Raw genomic sequence first — 19,925 nt, forward strand, 5'->3', positions numbered from 1 at the left:
AAGATAAACATTGGAGCCTACATCTACCTACGAAAAACGTTTTTTGTACACTGTATAAAATACCTAACTCACGCGTGTTCGCTAGTCTACTGCCTCTCCTTAAGCCTTTTTTTCTGAAAAAGGGGTATTTCAACAAGCAGGGAATAACTTTAAAAATATATATACTTAGAGTGAATTTTTACGATTCTAACGTTTTCGGGTTATAAAATGAGCACATTCAAAACGGCTTGCAGTAGGCATCACGTCATTTTGACGTCACGCGTTATGACCGTCGTCTGCGCTTCTAATAAACATTGCGTATAAGTTCGACGCCAAAACGTCATAGGTGCCGTTTGTACCACAGGGCGCGTAACATCATATTTTAAACCTTTGTAGAAAATTTATCCGACATCGCACGAAAAAAATATTAATACCGTTTCCATCGCAATGTTTTGCTTAAAGACCGCGATTCGAAAAATTATAATGAAGTACTTGGCAATTAGTACTAAGACAAGTTTATTCAAATGTAATAATCGAGTATTGAAGAGATGTAACTTTTAAAAGCGATATAACGTATGTATTTACTTATACGAAGGTAATACTGCTTGTTTAATATATTATTATTATGCTAGAAACGGAACAACATTATTATATTGAGTGGATAAATAATGCGGTGCCATCTTGTATAAAGAAACCTTGGGTTTGATTAACACACGGTTGTGACTAGTGATGGAAATTAATGCTTTATATTTTATTTCGCTAGCGAGCTAATGAAATGAAAAAATAGCGTACCATTGTAAAAGCTATTGCTAATACTGATAATCTTTTGAAAAAAAATCCTGAAAAAATGTATGCCCATTTTTTGCACACAGATTTTTTCTTATTCTTCTCATTTTCCCCCTTTTAAAAAAAGGTTATGGTCTTTTCTGGTTTTCAGATTTTTTTCTCATTCCTATCATTTTCGGTCCTTTAATAAAAGTCGATGCCCTTTTTGGTATTCTGATTTTTTCGGGCAGTTTATTTTCATGTCGGCTTTATGGTGTAGTGGTCAGCGCGTTTGAATACCATGCATGCTCGGGTTCGATTCCCGACATGATTGACATTAAATATTTATTTTAAAATATGTTTTTACACTAGAATATTTCATAGTTCCTGGACTGAATCGTAAGACTGATCATCTTATCTTCATGTAAAAAAAATAATGATCAAGATACACTGCGATTGGTGTACCAATACGGTGCCCTATGCATCATTAGGTGCAGAAAGGTAATGATGATGATTTTTATTTACTCTTAAGTTATCCCCGTTAGCAAAGTTGTTGACCTTTTTTTAGTTTTCATACTGCTAAATGCTATGTTCTAACTGCTAGATGCCATTTGCGAAATCCGCTAATTTTTATAGTTATATAATTTGATGTATTTATCAAAGGTCTAACCTAACAAATCTAACAGTTCTTACATGATAAAACAAAATACCAACAGAAAAATAGAAAAACTTAATAAATAAATAAAAAGACAAATAATAATGGTAACATGTTACGTAATAATATACCATAACACTATTTACGCTAAATTAAACTAAGTAGTCACTGTTATTATGCATGTAAAACTATGTACATAACATATTAAACTATGTACACATTCAACTACCATTCTTAAGGTCCCGGGTTGGATTCCTGGGAAGGTCGTTGTTTTTAAAGGTGGTTTTACTAAAAGTATTTCATTGTCTTTAGATTGGCACCTGAAGCGTAAGACTGATCGCCTTACCTTTCTGTAACAGATGATCGACACACACTGATTTTTTAAAACAATGCAGTGTCCTAAGCACCATCATGTGCTGATAAGGGTTTAATGATGATACTCTATCTTCGTGAAATAATAAGTGTGAAAGCACTCAAATAAATTATTATATGAATGGTTATGTATAAACGTAAATATAAAATGAAACTTAGCAACTTTAATAATTATCATCATTTGTCAATGCTATATTTCATATTTCATTACGAATATTTCTAATGTTAATTATTCCATCACCTGTGAGATTCTATGTCATGGTCCGACCCTCGCAAATCGAGCTGCTAACTTAGATTACAACAAGTCTGTGTTACGACATAACGGATTATTTATATAGCGCCATTCAGGATCGATATAAGATGGTGAATTGGTGCATCAGTTCCCAGTACAGAACTCTATACACCACGATATGCAGATTACGGAATTTGAAACATACAGTAAAGTCTCTCTTATCCGAACAATTAAAAACAGAGCCTGTTCGGCTTAAAGAATTTTCACAAAAATCATCTTACGGGCGCTATACTTCTCGACAGTTGGAATTTTGGTAGCTTATTGACAATACATTATGTTTAATAATTTTTATCTAAAATATACGTCTCGTGGTGTAATGGTTAACGCGTTTGCCTACCATGCAAGATGTCAAGAGTTCAATTCCCGACATGGTTGACATAATATATATTCTTTTGCAGTAATCCCAAGCGTGTCCCAAAAGTAATTCTAGTATTATTTCGTTTTGGAATTTTTAGTTGGGGTAGTTATTTGGGAACCTTTTATCATTAACTTAAAACATTTTATTAACAGCTAATGACTATTCGACTATTTGTCTGCCTCGTGATCAAATGGTCGGCGCGTTTGCCTACCATGCAAGATGTCAAGGCTTCGATTCCCGACATGGTGACATGAAATATTTATTATTTAAAAAAACGGTGTTTTTAAATTTGAACATTTCATAGTGCCTTGACTGATACCTGAAGCGTAAGACTGATATCGTTCCTTCGTGTGTCAAAAATTATCAAGATACGCTCCGGTTAGTATGCGGACAGAGAATAATAATGATAAAAGAATAATGAAAATATCTAAAAAGAAATAACAAGTCTGTATTATACTGTCGTTTACCAGTTAAAATATTAAAAAAAACGTGTTTTTGATAGATTCTACAATTCTGTTACATATTTATTTTAATTTGAAGTAACGGCAATAGTTTTCCTCAGCCAATGACAAGCCATAAGCATTGTTAATGCATAGACTTATAAAAAAAATCTCTATCTATTTTAACATATTGTACGTGCATATAAAATCAATATATTGCTGCTCTTACTATAATGTGTCATTAATTTTGAAGATGTTTTTAAAATTGACTTAAATTTATTGTCTTATATTTCATTTAAAGATTCTTCTCATAGTTTCTTTGAATCCCATAAAATATGTATGTGTATATTTATGTTTTTCCTTTTTGAAAATGTTTTTTTTTTTTTTACATCTGAGCATGTTTTTCGTTCTTTATTTTAATTACTTTTACAAAAAAATTAACTTCATTTTCAATATTATTTCCATTTGCAAATACTAACTACAAACTTTTAAATAACTTTTTTTACTTTAATTTTAATTTCTAAACAACTTCCATTTATGTTTTTTTTTCCTTCTCTTTTTTTACTTTTATTGATAACCTTACATATAATTCGGTAGTCAGATGGCAGAAGGGACCATCTGTATTTTTTAATTTTCAAACGTTTTAGTCAATATTTCAGTAAATACACATAGAAAAAAAACATCATAATTTAGAATGATAATTCATTACTGAAAAACAACACTAAGATATTTTAGTTTGGGGATTGAAGTCTTAAAATTGAGTCGTATTTCAGCGCTTCTGAACATTTTTGAAAATTACAGATGGTCCCTTCTGCCATCTGACTACCGAATTATTCTATAATATGGAAACATCACTGGTCCATTAGAGTTAAGTCTAACTGTGTAAAATATAAAATTATGTAACCGTACTGTATGTTTCCTGAATAAAAGAAAATAATAAAAAATAAAAAAACATATCTATGAATTTTTAAGGTCGATAGATTCCAATGTACCGTCGTATCTGTTTAAACGACTGCAGATCGTTACGACTTGAATAGCTAAGAGACACTCGAGTTATGCAATGTATTTATTGTGACGGGACTACATGAAGTTTAGCATTGTGAAATTTTCCGGATCAAAACATAACAAAACATACAATAAGCTTTATTTATCCGCATATTTTTTGGCCAATACTTCACTATTTAATCGTAGAGATTTTTTTTAAATATCATTTTTAATTAACATCAAGATACAAGGTTACAATCAAAGGTGACAGTGCCCCCTTTAATCAGGTAATGGCAAGTCATAAGCCCTGTAAATGCTTAGACTTCCATATTCTCTGCTATAAAATGTTTCCCACTTCTGTTGTATAAATTTCAGATATGAAAATATAAAAATATTTTTTTTATTTAAAACTTTAAGAACAGACCTTTAAGGTCAAAAGAAAAATTGGTCAAAATTTGTATTTTAAAAAAAAATACATACAGTAGACGCTCTTTTAACTGGCGCCGTTTTAACCGGCCTCTTTTAGGAATGCCTATTTTGGAGTGACGTGTGGCTTTTTCCTGTACATATTTTTTACAGTTTGCGAAATGTAAATTTTTAATGTGAGTCTAATACAGAATAAAAGTTCTGTTTTCTTAGTGTTTTGAAAAAAATGAGTTTTTTTTTCCATTCAAAAGTGTTTTTTGAATGTGTTTTTCACTACCTTCTCTTTAACCGGCTTTTTCGTTATCCGGCCCTGGGTCGGTCCCGTCAAGGCCGGTTAAGAGAGCGTCTACTGTATTTTTTTTAAATACAGCTGTATTTTAGTTGACAGACAGAACTTCCACATACAAACTGTCTCAATAATAGAACGTACCACACCACTAAAATACTTGTATATATTGAACATCTTTAAATAATATTTGCCTGATTTATATTGCGCCATTTTTGTGAAAAATCACCTCGTTTTCTCATCATTTCCATCACACGCTTTACAATTTTATACGTTTACTTGCATTCTAACTGAGCTAATATTACATATTATATTATCTGATTTTAAAATTCAGTTTCAGATCTGAACTGACTGGGACTGTCGATGGTTCGCAAGTGTGAAGGCAATTGGTTTCAGGCAGAGGGGCCGATCTCCGAACGTGTTTGGGCGGCGCCGGATTCAGGGACGAAGGAGCATAGGAAGCAAGTGAGGCTGAGCCTCACTAAGAAATCATTGCTATTCACCAGTACCTAATATGTATTCTAATTCACATTAAATCAATACATTATGAAGATAAAAAACTACCCACCAATAGACAAATGCTCCAAGATGCCTACAAACATGGCCAGTACTGTGTTATTTACTGTAGGTACCTACTTAACATTTACGAATATTACACTTATCCTTAAAATCTGAGCTTCACTAGAAATTTGGTATCAAAGACGCCACTGGCCGAATTTCGACAAGTTTTCCTCTGCCTGAATCAAATGCTGACCTAAGAGTAGATTTTCTTCTATGTGAGTTTGTTTCCAATGATAAAAATATAAATAATGCTTGTTTGTGATTATATTAGTATTTATTTCTTAATACAATGTTCCAGGTAAAATGCAAGCATGTCATTATTTATGTTTCATAATTTGTTATAATATAAAAAATACACCTACATTTTTGAAATACTAACTACAATTTAATGATTATTTAGAGTACAAGACCCTAGTTCCATTTGAAAATGCCGCACTCATTAATATTTACTTCTACTCAAATCAATAGCATGTTACTGACCGGGGAAACCAGTTAAATAAGCGTGAATAAACAATAGTCTTTTCAAAACAGGGGGACTCCCCTTAAGAAAGGGGTTGGAAGAAAGAAATTCAATACAGAAGTAAGTGTTAGATACATATCACATTATTTACTCTGAGTCACGAATGGTTAAAACTGGTATGTGTTGTTTCAGTTGTTATATTTTTTTAGAAGTCAAATATACGCAGGATTCTACTTAGGTTAATGAGTCGGTCACCGTACAAAAAACATATTACACCAATTATTCGTACCCAGAACTCCTCGCACACCTGATCAAATTCGCAGAAACGTTGTCAATTGACTGGACCGTGTTTTCTGCCTCAGTTGATAAGAATATAGATTGCCATGTTTAGACTCGAGACGAGGTGGCAATAGCTCACAGCCGACTGTTTTTTATTATGTTTATATTACTCAAACACCATGTGTCATCATTCGCAAGAATCTGGCATCAAAACATTGTAATAAACAGAACAAACAAATGGAGACAGTTCGGTGAATCATTTATTGAACGTGAAACACGAATTATGATTTAATTTAAAGAACAACTGCCTGGAAAAGATTTAGCAAACAACATCGAACAGAATATAATAAAACCCTGCTTTCAAAGACGTCAGTACTAAATTATTAATTATGTAAATAATAATAAGCGTGACTTATAATATTGAATAATATTTGGCTAATTTATATAGCGCCATTTTTGTGAAAAATCACCTGAAGGGCGCTTTACATTTGTATTTTATAACTTACATTCTAAACTAAGCTGAAGTGACGTATTGTATTTTCTGATTTAAAATTAAGGGTATGATAAACTAAAGAAATGAGATTTTAGTTGGGATCTGAACTGACTGGGTCTGTCGATGATTCGTAAGTTTGGAGGCAATTGGTTCCAGGCAACGGCAAAGGCACGATCTCCGAATCTAGTGTTTGGGGAGCGCCGGATTTCGACAAGTCTTCCTCTGCCTGAATCAAATGCTGACATAAGAGTAGATTTTTTTTGACATGTATTTTCCCTAAAACAAAGGTCCGATAGGTATCTTGGAGTCATTTCATGAAGGGATTTGAATACTGTCTGTGACTGAATTTTATTCTCTGTGGGATATTTAACCAGTGCAAATATCGAAGATATTGTGAAAATAGTTTTTTACTCCCGTAATAAGCCTTGCTGCTGCATATTTGAATTTGCTAATAAATTTTAAAAATCAACAAAATATTATTTATAATGGCAATGCCAGTCAAAACCCCAAGTTGATAAAGATAATTTTCGCATGTTTTCAATGTGGCTTGGTAGAGTACGGTTATTTTTTATAGATAATTTATATATGGTAACTTAAAATCCAACTCGATTAGTCCTAGTGCATTATCAACGAACACTTGTAATTCAACCGCAGTTTCCTTTTGATAATAATATGTACTTCAATGTTGAATTCAAACATTTTTTAAAAAAATACAAAGTAATTAGAATATTGGACATATCCTAAAGCAACGTTCCACAGGCACGTGTAAAATCAAATTATCAATCAAAGATAAATGAATAATTCAGTAAACTCACAATTCGTTAGCCTTAAACAGACTAACAGTGAATTGCAGATGTCAAAAAAAAAACTATATATAATAGTTAAATGATTTATTATTTTTTCTTGTTTTTCTCCTTTATTCAATATACATATATAAATAGATATACGATTATTATATATTCGCGTATAGAAATAATATTGAGATAATTAAATAACAAATGTATGTACAAACAAAATGTATGAACGTTGAAGAAATTAGGGTTGAATGATTTTGCATCCATTTTTATGGACGTCCATTTTCCACAGTCCACAGGCGTCCATTTTTATGGACGCCTCGCGAATTCGCCGAAAGCTTGTTTAGCTATTTTTAGGAAGTAATCTAAATAAAAAAATAAAGTATTGAAAGTAAAAATAAATCATAACCCAAAATCAAATAAAGCCTTTGCATTGTTAAATTTGATTAGAGTTGCTTCAATCAAAAGTGATTTTCGCAAATGGTAAGTAATATAAGTCGATGGTATTGTCAGTACGAGATACATTTTAGTCTAAATGTAAGAGAATCACGAATTTTATTGAGTCTAATAAAACCAGTATATTGACAGCTTAACGAGCTTAAGATCAACACAGATAATACTTTGCATGTTTCGAGTGCTATCTATGTGTTAATGAAATTTTAATTCTCTAATAATTTGGATCGTAAATGTTTTCATATTGCGTAAATACTTGAATCTTCTGGAAAAATAACTTACGAACCATATATGTTTATCATGGGCGATAAAAATATCAGGTAAATTTAATTAATATTTTTCAATTTTAGCTTATTTTAATCTGAATGTTAAGACTAAAATTTCTGAAGCAAAATGTGTTTTTAAATCTCACGTTTTGTCTACGGAAGGTTTCCAGGGTAGGAGAACTGGGAGGAGACTAGTGTTACACAATAGCAATATTGATCCAGACTCGCCGGCACTTGCCGGGTGTGGGTGCATCGGGGTGCAACTTGGTACCGCGTGTGCAATGCGCATCTCTCTTGCATTGCAAGCAAACCTTACGTCATCGAAACTGGGAAATTGAGGAAACAGATTTTCCAAAATTGTTTAACTGTGTTAACAATATATTTTTAAGGGCTCATGCAAATTGAAATTACGACTACAATTTTACGATCCATTTTTATTCACTTATAGATTGATTCTAAACAAATTTGTTGCAACTTTTAATGATATGCGTAAAAAACACGCCTTTTGTAGCGAAGAAACGAAGCACGGTTGAATGTTTCTAAACGAAAAAATCTATTTTGAATAACATCTTATAGACATAACCATTAAAATGTGTGCATTCAGTTTACAGCGAGTTAGTAACATTTTTGCTTTTAAAAATACAAAATGGCGAACAAGTTTCCCACAAACATTATATATATATATCTCACATTTCTGTAAAAAAAATAACAAAATATGTCGTTTAGGGAGGTCGCTTTAATTAATAACGGAATCCGTGGATCAAGTAGTAATCTTATCGGTAAAGCCGAATATTATCAGTCTGTTTACCGTTCAAACACGAAGATTTAAGTTTCGACCGCGCAAATATCTTACGTAACGTGAAACAGATTTGGCGGTATCTTATATTGATAACCGATTACAAAATTGCTTACTAAAGTGCTATAACTAAACGTTACGATAAAACGGAGTATTTATAGATGAAAAGCCCTTTTGCTTCGAGCGCTCCGCTTTTCCTCGGGATGGAAATTAGAGTGGTGTATCCCGGGAAATCCTAACATTGGAAAAGAAGCCGCAGAAAGTCAATAAGCCGATGAACAGAGCTTCCCTAATCCCGAGTGATATGCATGTTGAGCTCCGGGTGCCATTTCGGGGAGCACCCAGCATCGCTATTATTTAGTACATATGTATATTAAATAGAGAGGTTCTGTATGGAAATCAATCATTTTGTGAAGTGAAATTTCGTGATTTATTATGCTCTTTTAATAAAATAACACTAATAAAATGATAACGCATGTCGTAAGTGAATATGGCGATGTGAAGGTCACAATGGCACTTGCGATGCACTAAACAAGTTACTAAAAGCTACAAGAGACAAGGAAGGATACTAAGACTGGACACACTACGTGGTGATAAGCTTCGCCCGAGGAAGGTGTATCCCTGTAGATACTGATCTTCCTGCCGAGCCGGTTCTCGCCGAAGACCTTGAAGGCTTTAATCAATACCCTCGATCGGGTCGGTCGGTGGGACGGCGGCGGCTGGCGGTCGGCGGCTAACCGCAGGCCGAAGGCGGCTGGCCGCGGGGCTCCGGAGGACCTGACTACATAGCGTGCGGCACTAAGGAACAAAGCGAGCGGTTCTCGGGCTTACCTTGTCACCCATCTTTATCGGGACGTATCAAACTGGGGCCGAAAGTGGTACGGGCCCGCGGGGTGCGGGAACTGCTCTTCGCTTCACTGGTCCGCGAATCACTGTAATAATATCACAGCGGTGAGTCCGTACTGTACACTTCAATATGCGATAGTCTGCGACGGCTACTAAGACATGTTACCCGCTTGCGGGTGGAATGCGTGCGCCGCGGGGTCCCTTCGTGCACTGAAAGGAGAAGGAAACTGCTCGCGGACTGAACGCCGACTGCTGGCGGTGCTGGCCCGGTATCGAGCCGGAGGGGGGGCAGCGCCGCATACACGTCACACTGCGTCACGACGCCCGAAGCGCCGGCGGAAACTGCCGAGCGCCCGCCCCGACTCCCCCCGCCGCCCCCGAGACTACGTTACGTAACGGTTTTCAGATTCACGTTAGAGCGCCTTCCTATAGACGAACTTTGACGAGAAAAGCTTCTAGGACATTTCCCGAGCGGGAAACGGTTTTCCGTTTGACACGGCGATGAGGCATAATTAAATAATCCAAATTAAGTCATATTTCGCCACGCCCCGTTTCTAAAAAACGGAATATAAACTCAATACAGCTTTTGTGTTTCAATATAATTTAAACAATAACAATCCTGAAAGACAAACGCACTGATAATAATGAATCTTAATTATGCGTAACATCTCGTTAAATGTTACATTTTTTTAAAAATGGTATCTAAATAGCTGGGCCCGATTTCTTTTCGAATCTCGAAAAAATAAGCAACCTCAGCACGTAAAGGAAGAACAGACATTTCCCTAAATAAATGTGAGGCACCACGCGGGGAGCGTGCCTAACCTAGGCTAAGGGGGAGAAAATGGCCGCCCCTTATGTAAGCGGCCGCTAGCCGCCATCGGAGAAACGTTTTTCCGTCAATTCAGACTACATTTAACCGGCTTAATAATTTAAAATTAAATTATACGTTATTAAAATAGGGTGAAAATCGATTTACCTGACATGTTAATAATTTAGCAGTGATTGAATTATACTAAATATTTGAACAACTTATTAGAAAACAATATTTGCGTAAAAGATAATGCATGATATTTTAAAATAATTTGCAGTCAATTTATTTTTCATATTTAAATTTGTTGCAACAGAGAGGCAAAACATTTTTGAGAAGGGAATATGGGAGTCTAGGCATTTACAGGGCTTAAGACCTGTCATTGGCAGGTTTAAGTGGCCACTTTACACAGTTTAACATTCACCATTCTGCCTATGATTGAACATCTAAATTTCCTCAACTCTTCCATCTGTTGACTTTTGTGAAATAAAAGAACTGAAACTTTTATCAAGTGGGTAAGATTTATCCGGCTAAACCTATTCGCCTACTAGACAACGCCTGTTACACAGTGTGTTAAGTGGCCACCTTAAGCAGCCAATGACAGCTCATAAGCCCTGTAAATGCCTAGACTCCCATATTCCCTTCTCAAAAATGTTTTTCCTCTCTGTTGCAACAAATTCAAAAGTGAAAAACTCCCTAGGGAGAAGATCCAGCCAGTCTGCAAGCATTTGGACATACTCAAAACATTGTTGAATTTATTTTTCATTTATTTATATGAAAAAAAATATTTTTCTTCTTAGCGAAAAGTAACTGGGCACATCCCGTGTCGAAGCATTTATTTACGCGATATTGATGCACTGAGCTGTACATTAACCTACATTTACTTTGTTTTAAAATGAAAAAAAACTACTTGATTTATTTAAAACGTATCTTGTATTTCAAGGAGTGGCAAATAGGGTGGCCTGAAAAGGGAAAAATCAGACACCTAAAAAGAATTGGGATTGAAACAGAAAACATTCGTATTTCGAACAAGATATATGCGTTCGGTAATCGGAACTGACATGAAAAAAATAATGGTACACTTTTAAAGAAACGGGGAGTGGTTAGTAAATAAAATATTGAATTCAGTGGGAAATTTCATTAAAACATTGAAATAATATTCTAGGTGAGAATTTTTTTAATATTTTTTTATTTGGTTTATTGCGCAAGAGGGTGTTCAGTGATACGGGAAATTTTGATATGAAAATGAAGAGAAAGGAGATAACGTTTTTTAGACGTGATTTAGACAGAAACGATTCCGCAGTCGAGCCTTATAAATACTACATGAGTCGGAGAAGAGGAATCAGTCCAGTGCAGTATTAAAAATTAAATGTTTTTTTGCTTATTTTAATAGTCAAATAACATTTTTATCAACAAACACTGAACTTGCTTATAGACTGCAGTCCTGAAATCATAAGTCAAAAATGTTTTTTTTTTAAAGAAATATTTGCGTTTTTTTTTTTTTTTAATATTTAATTTCGAGGGCCCATTTCTGACGAGTTGTAAATAACTCACTATTAGAAAATGTGAATCAAATTGGAGTAGAGTAGGATTCAAACCACGGAACTTTGAGCCGTAAGTCCGAGACACTAGCCACGGGATTACAACCCAAATCAAAAGAACTCTGAAGAATTGACGGAGTTTATAAAAAAATATTTAAAGTTTTCATTTGTACAGCGATAATATCGATTTTTTTTTTTTTTGTGTAAATGTAATAGTTTTTTTTGTATGTATACCTACGGTAAAATGTAAAGAAAAAACATAATAAATAAAAAAATATCGACATTCAAAATTACCTATTTAAAATTGACTATTTTGATTTATTGATACATTTATTTATTTTATTGAGAAAACATACACCAATTTATATTTAATATTAAAACATATTTTTTCAAATATAAAAAGACCAAAAGTTTTCGTAAATTAAGTAAAATATGTAAATTTTAAAAGTGACAAAAAAATAACGCGAACGTTTTATATTATTTCATAATGTAAGGGTGACTAAAACAGGGAACTATTTTTGACCATAAAATTATCATCATTATTCCCCTTTTCCCACCTAATGGTGTATAAGGCACTGCATTGATATATGATGGGCAGAGAGTAAGATGATCAGTCTTACGCCCCAAGCGCCAGTCTTGCACAAAGTTGACAAAAATAAGCAATAAATGTATGTGCAAACGGCTTAACGCATGTTCACTTACATCAATAAAAAAAATAACAGAGGGCAAATTATCATGAAATACATTTTTAATATTTTTTTTCTAAGAAAAATAGTTTTATGTGGCCAATTTAGATTTGTGGATTATAATATTTTGTGACTGCCTCTGTGGGTTACTAACTCGAGTGACCTCTAAAACTTTACAGGGGTCATAAAATAATACTACTGCTCCTTCTAGAAGGAAAACGGATACTCAATACGGTATATAAATAAACCTATGCATACAAATCACACAATTTACATAAGAATCCAAGAAAAAAGGATTTCGGACAAGTGTTTTCATCTTTTGTCAAACCTAGGCCCCGATTACAATGAGTTAACCGAATTGTTTTCAATTGTCTATGAATAAAATCGAATTTTCTGCACGAAAATATATAAAACTATCTGAGTGTTAATTTTTTTATGCAGAAAATTTGATTTTACTTGAAAGACAATTGAAGATAACTAACTCTGTCGACTTCCCATTGTAATCGGAACCGTGGGCCCGTATTACAATGGGAAGTTGCCTTTAGTTGTCTATAAAATAAAAAAATCTGCATGAAAAATTTTATATTCATGTAAAATTGTTTTTGAAACATGTTTAATTACAGGTAACCGACCAAAAAAATGACACAATAAGGAAGTTCAATGTCTTGTCTTGTCAATGTCTGTCTGACAGTTCTCCCGATTGGTTCGTTTACGGTGACCAAACCGGATATCCTTCACAGCTCTCATATCATTGGTTGGTTTATATGAACCAGTGACGGCATTCAAAGTAAAGCGTTTTTATTAAAATATTTTTTACGTACATTTTCAAGAAATTTTGCGCTACAATATAATGCTCTAATTTTTACCGCGCGCAGGAAAACATTTTTTGTATCTAATTTCCCGTAGAACGTATCCAATTTCCCGTAAAACCTCATTATACAAATCGTCGGGATCGAAGGACAACGACGCATGTAATTTTCTTCAACTTTACTTGAGAGCGGTTTAAATTTTTTCTTTACTCTTAATGTCACAACAAGTACAAAAGTATACCATTTGATACTTGGGTTAGTTAGATATATATTTTTTTCCAAGCCTGGTAAAAAAAAGGCTTTATGTAACTTTTCAGTACAAAATTATAAAAGAAAGTCAAAGTCACATTTTTCGCACAGCCGTCGTTATTCTACGATTCCGACAAAATACATTCTATAAGATTTTACCAGTGGCTTCTTTCACGTGGTGTTAGGGAGAAATTATTTCGTTAATTGATTAATAATCTCGTTTATCAATAAGAGTTTTTGTTTTTCAATAAGAATTTTTGTTTTCCCCGTGGAATGATTTGTATTTTTTTGGGATTGAAAGCAGCTTGGTCTTCCAACTATCGCTATGAAAGAAATGCGATGATTCGTTAGTCTATGACGTAGCATCGTTATTCTGTTCACAAATCCAAAATCCTACTGCAAAACTAAAACGAAAATCAAACCTAACTAACTAAGCATAGATAAAGCAAATCAATTATAGAAATTTAAAGAATTAATTATAAATTTAGCATTTTTGACACCCACCTTACGTCTACTTATTTTCAATTTATGTTGCTCATTGTTTTTATATTTCTTTCTTTTTGAGCGATTTTTTTTTATTTCCGGGATGAAAAGAAAGTAGGTTTTAAATTTTGAAAGTAAATTTTATTTTCCGTCTCTCCGGCTATCCCTGTGCAAAAAATCAAGTCGATCGGGCGCTCCGTTAAGTCGTGAAGGACACACAAACAAACAAACACGTTTAATTTTCTCCGACTATAAATGTGGTTTTATATTAAAAAAATATCATAGAAGGCGTGGAATAAAACTGAAAAATAGTGTAGCAATATAATTATTCTCAAACGCGTTCACAAAAAAAAACAAAATGTCAATAAAAAGGAGTAAATAATAAATAATACAATGCTTATAAATATGGACTTATAACCACTTGCCACCGCCAAATTTCAATTAATTTAAAGATTATAATAAAAATGCATGAATATAAAAAATAATAAAAAAAAAACCATACAAACAAATTAATGAACTCCAAAATTGTACAAATAATTTAAAATTCGTAAAGAAAACGATCCTTTTTGACCTGTTGAATCCTTTTGTGATTCCCCATCTTTTAATAGCTTAATTGATTACTAGCACCGACAGTAACTAATTTTAATCATTTCTAAATTATGTCGAATTTACCAATATTGACGAGTTTAAATGATGATGTCTTAAAAAATTGGTATAATAGTAGTAAGTGATTACTAAGGAGGTTCCGTGGCAGATTAAAGACTCGGCGACAAATTACGCCGACATTATCTGAAAAAAACTGCATAAAATAGATAAATAAGTACCTAATAAAGTCCGGTGTTTCAGGTGTCCGTCGTTAGTAGAAGTTAGGGAGATAGGCACATTTTTATAACGAGCTACTGACGGGTGTGCAAGATTTATTGCCTCCCTGTGGTATTATTGACCTCCCTAACCTTTTGTTCGGAGCGAACACCCCAAAATGCTATAGTCGACAGTGAAACGATGACGTCACTGTTATTAGCGAATTCCTGATTGGGCTGTCTTCTTGGTTGAGTTATTAATTACCTAATGCTTGCGTAGTAAAAAATAATCGCTCAAATGAAAAAGCAGTTAGGCGTATCCAGGTTAATCCGCGTAACTAAAATCATAAGAATGTTTTCTTTAAAATAAAACTATAATATTTTGATTAAGTTGAAATTAGAGATGTAACGATACATAATTTTGCCGATACGATACCGATCATTAGAGTAAATAATCGGTGGCTTAGTAGAAATAGAAAAAAAAACAAATAAATAATGAATAATTATCTTTATTCTGCATAAAAGTTACCTTTATTTATTAGAGGCTGAACCTTGAGAAGGTTGTAAACCAAAATGCTAAATTAAAATTCGAAGAAAAGATTTATTTGTATGGAATAATCAAGAATATGATCAATCAATCAAAGCGCTAATTAAGAAAGTAATTATCATTCAATTACACAAAGTGGTAAAGTAAACCGATATACAGGACAACGTCAGTAATTAAAGTTAAGTTTTGGTAGATTTTTGTTAAGAAAACAAAGTTTGTTCAAATTATTAGCAGACAATCTGTTAAGCAAATCATTTTGTATGAGACCTGCAGTTGAAAACAGACGCTCTGAGGCAACTGAGCTCAGTTGATAAAACAAGTATTATAGCTTTTCAAACTCTTAGTATCGGCTGGCAGGCCGATAAATCGGCATCGCCGATTATATCGGCCGATATATCCCTAGTTGAAATATTAAATTGAACCTTTATAGAAAAACATGGAAACTAACAATGAGATAGTTTATACATGATGTGTAAACCAGTGTGAAGTCTGCGAGTTAAGTTAAATCGGTCTAGGATAGAAGGCTTCCCGAGGCACCCTATTACGGGGGTTAATAACAGAATAACCACGAAAGGTTAAGGTAGGGAACAATACGTGCCTTTGTTTTCAATTTGAGTTCAAATTTTGCAACATACTGTTGAAACAGGTGTCGCAAAATAAACAAAAGATAAATAAATCGAGCATAGTAAACAAATTTTACGAAAGAATTAGCTTAATAATTACGATTATATTTTAAATGTGACCTAGACTCCCTATTGTAAAGGAGTTCACTGGTATTTGACGGAATGTAAGAATATTATCGATATTATTATTTTTTATCAATAGAATTGGCGGAGGCAAAAAAATAGTAATAAGTATTAAGACAAACTAATTAATATAGTATCATCTCATCGTAATCCTTTTACAGTGAGAATTCAAAATATTCTATATTTAGAGTAAATTCTAAAGGATTACTGAAGGTTGACCGCGCAGCTAAAAAATGTCATGTAAATATTCCAATTTTATGATAGAATATTGTTTTGTATAGAAAAGTATTTTTTAATCTCGTACCATCAAATATTATTGAAATCAAAGACCTTTAAGCATCGTACTGCAATCTATAATTAATTTTTCAAATAGTTTAATTAAAAAATAATTTAGATCCATCAATAATTCTTAGTCTTTATTTCTTAATCATACAGGTACAATATGTGAAAGAAAAATATATCTCGCAAAAGTTCCGTACACAATTAACGAGTCATTCCGTGAAGATTTGCGCCCTTGTCGTCCTTCCACCAACGTAAGTTGTATTAAACGTGATTATAGGGGCAGAGTTTTCCACAAAGCTCTAGTTTTTACTTGTAAGACATATTGAGCAAAGAGGAACATTTTCGTTTTGACTTTATTGTACCTGTAATATGAACAAAATAAATTACGAATCCATTCATATTTAATAGTCTTGTTTATTTTAAAAGGTTAGCAGAACGAGGTCTTTGGGGTCTATTTTTGGATCGGCTAAATTAAATAAACTACGTTTTATTATAATGCATTTTAATATTCTACCTTTGACACCTGAAACGCAATACTAAAAATGTTTTTTTTAAACATATTCAGGTTTTCATTGGGTTCAATATTGCGTGAGCTTAATTTTCCCACCAGTTAAAAATAAAATGATAGCGGATTAAAACAATGATTTGAAAACATTAAAAGCAAGAAATCATTTATACCAAGATATAGGCTAGTTAAAAAGATTAAGGTAGTTAGTTACAAAAAATATATAAAAACGTTCAAATGATGTGTTTTATTGAAACATCACAGAAGATAATTCTTTATTTATGTTTAAGTAATGCATTATCTTAAGCCTCTAATAATGGATAAATTAAAATTAATTAATAAATATGAATATTGAAAAAAATGTAAAAAATAAATAGATAAATGAGTAGCGTAATAGTATGAATAGAAACAGGATCGATAAGACAAAAATGCTGTCTAGTCAAATTTTTAAAATATGACAGAAAAATAAAGGTAGCTTGTACTGTTAGATGAAAATTAATAAAATAATGGTATTTTGGTTTAAACTTAACGCTGTTTTTTTGCACTTGACTCACGCACGGGGGGTTCCGGGTTCCGGGTTCGATTCCCGGTGAGAACACAAAAATTAAATGTGTTTTTTTTGTAGTCTGGGTGTTCTGTTCTATGATTTACCACTGCAATTGGAACTCCTGGCCTGTTGTAGTGAAAAAAAAACATATTGCAGTGTTTAAAATAGCAATAATGCTATTCTTTGATGGTGATTTAGATTTTTTTAATGTGTAGGTAGTAGGTATATATATATGAGGTATTAATTATTTTTTAACATAAATGATTTTTTTTAGAAAATAAATTGACATAAAATTTAGACATTGAAAAACGTGCACTAACAAAAAATATTAAATAAATTAATTTGAGTATAATGTCTGATCAAATGATCTCGTCAATGCTCGAATGCGCCGTACGCAGTGTAAGGAATATGGTCTCGGCTTGACCAACCTCGATGTGTGCATCGATCGTCGGCTGGGCGGCTTACGTCAGCCAGGGCGGGCGCGGGCGCCAGGGCGGCTGCGCGCGCCCGAACTGGGTCACGCCCTGATCAATACACTCCCGCCCTCCCCCGGCTGGGGCGGCAGGCCCGCCCCGGAAGGGTATCGCACTATACGAATATATGCACTTCGGATTAAAGCCCACCGGTATTTTGGTATTCCACTCCAAAATGGACTCCAGACGAAATTTTTTAAAGTCCTTTTTTATTATGGTAACAGATCTTTGTTTATCATAAATTAAATTGTTATAAATAACATAAGAAAACAAAGGTGTGCACGGTTAAATGGCGGACTTTTTGCTACTGGCAACCTTTTACAGTCTAATGAAAAAATCAAATCAAAAGTGAAGGAAATATAAAGCGTAAAAATATTATATTAATTATAATATCTAAAGGTTACAATATTCCGGATTAATGAGTCCCAGACGTTATCCGGATAAGCAGAGTCTAGATTATTGTATTAACCAAAACATTTGGACAAACTCAAAATGTTGTTGATAAATCCATCTGGTCCATGGAGAAGTATAGAAATTGAAAAAAAATTCAGGCGTTGCCTAGTTATATAGGTGAAATAATTCAATCGGATGAATATTACCCGCACAAATAAAGGTTTCAGCTTTTTAACTTCACAAGCATCAACAGATTAAAGAATTTAAGGAATATAGATGTTCAGATATGGGCAGAATGGTGAATGTTACACAGTGTGTAAAGTGGCCACTTAAACTAGCCATCTCGTCGCATATTAAAACAGGACTTTTAGACGTATGGAGTTGGGATTTATGTCTCAAATAATGTGTAATAAACTACATGCATGTAAATAAATAAATGACAGGTCATAAGCCCTGTAGATGACTAGACTTCTACATTACCTTATCTAAAATGTTTTTCTTCTCTGCTGTAAAATGTGAAGATTAACCATTAAATTATGGCAATCTTTTGATAGAAAACGCAAAATTTACTATAAGATCAGTTTTTTATTGCTTTTGAAATAATACAGCGAATTGGAATCACATTAAAAAGTCCAGCAAAGTAATTGTTTGTTTTTGTACCACAACTGGCCAGGGTTGGTATTCTGAACCTTCTCTATCCCCTAGAGAGTAGGTAATATAATGTTTTTTTTATGCATTAATACTTTGTCAAATAAGTATGAACGCGTGAAATCAAAATGTTTTTTTTTAATTTAGAACATTATTGCGACCTTAAGCATTACCCAAAACACTCAAATAGTTTGAATATAAGTTTATAGTTAATTTTAACTACACATACATAAAATAAATACAAGAGCATCAAATAATTTAACTTGCGAACAACCTAGGACAAACAGAAAAAGAAACAGTTTTTTGTATACAGCAACAAATTTTTACAATTCACTTTCTAATGACCTAAAAAATATACAGAACATAAACGTACTTAAAAAAGACCAAAATAAAACAGTTTTTACAGCCCGTGTGACGAGTGATATGTGATGTTATTTTATCGACTTTTTATTTAAACTATTGTGTTATTATATATAATATCCCCTCATACCAGCATTTCCCTGATTAGGAATATTTCGTACAAATAAAATATGTAATGTTATGTAATATGTAAAGTTTAAAAACCTTGTATTTTGTCATAAATAAATAAATCTAAATCTTGTATTTCTATCTTACGAAGTGGGATTCGAAAACAAATATTGTTTTTGCCAAAAACAATACAAAATGGTACATTTAATAAAAGCATCAAGAAAAGAGATTGCGCGGTTTTGACAACAAATATTTTAAGCTTGGGAAAATCGTAAAAGCATCGCAACCGGAGATGGAAATCTCCGCTTTATGTCGGGATCAATAAAGTTGGAAGTTGTTTTCTGTATGCCGCCGTAGTTCACGGATCAAGGCATAAACTCGACGGAATATGCATCCCAAACCCTCGAGACTTGAATCATATCTACTCTTGAGACG

At 33.2% G+C, this 19,925-nt stretch overlaps 2 protein-coding genes across 9 annotated transcripts in view; both read right to left on the bottom strand.

The window, feature by feature from the left end:
• Positions 1 to 9,502, bottom strand: part of LOC148272497 (sodium/potassium-transporting ATPase subunit alpha-like) — a 46,787-nt gene extending 37,285 nt beyond the window's left edge. Inside the window, exon 1 of the mRNA XM_088239967.1 lies at positions 9,491 to 9,502. Coding sequence (XP_088096093.1) covers positions 9,491 to 9,502 — 12 coding nt within the window. The remainder of the gene's footprint in view (positions 1 to 9,490) is intronic.
• Positions 1 to 9,717, bottom strand: part of LOC148272496 (sodium/potassium-transporting ATPase subunit alpha) — a 65,158-nt gene extending 55,441 nt beyond the window's left edge. For all 8 annotated transcript variants that reach the window (XM_088239974.1, XM_088239975.1, XM_088239973.1 and 5 more), the window contains exon 1: positions 9,491 to 9,717. The gene's annotated coding sequence lies outside the window, so the exon portion shown is untranslated. The remainder of the gene's footprint in view (positions 1 to 9,490) is intronic.
• Positions 9,718 to 19,925: the final 10,208 nt, after the last annotated feature.

The sequence above is a fragment of the Micrasema longulum genome, unplaced genomic scaffold, assembly GCF_059751315.1.
Source record: "Micrasema longulum isolate JH-2025_06_02 unplaced genomic scaffold, ASM5975131v1 h1tg002321l, whole genome shotgun sequence".
Lineage (NCBI taxonomy): Eukaryota > Metazoa > Arthropoda > Insecta > Trichoptera > Brachycentridae > Micrasema > Micrasema longulum.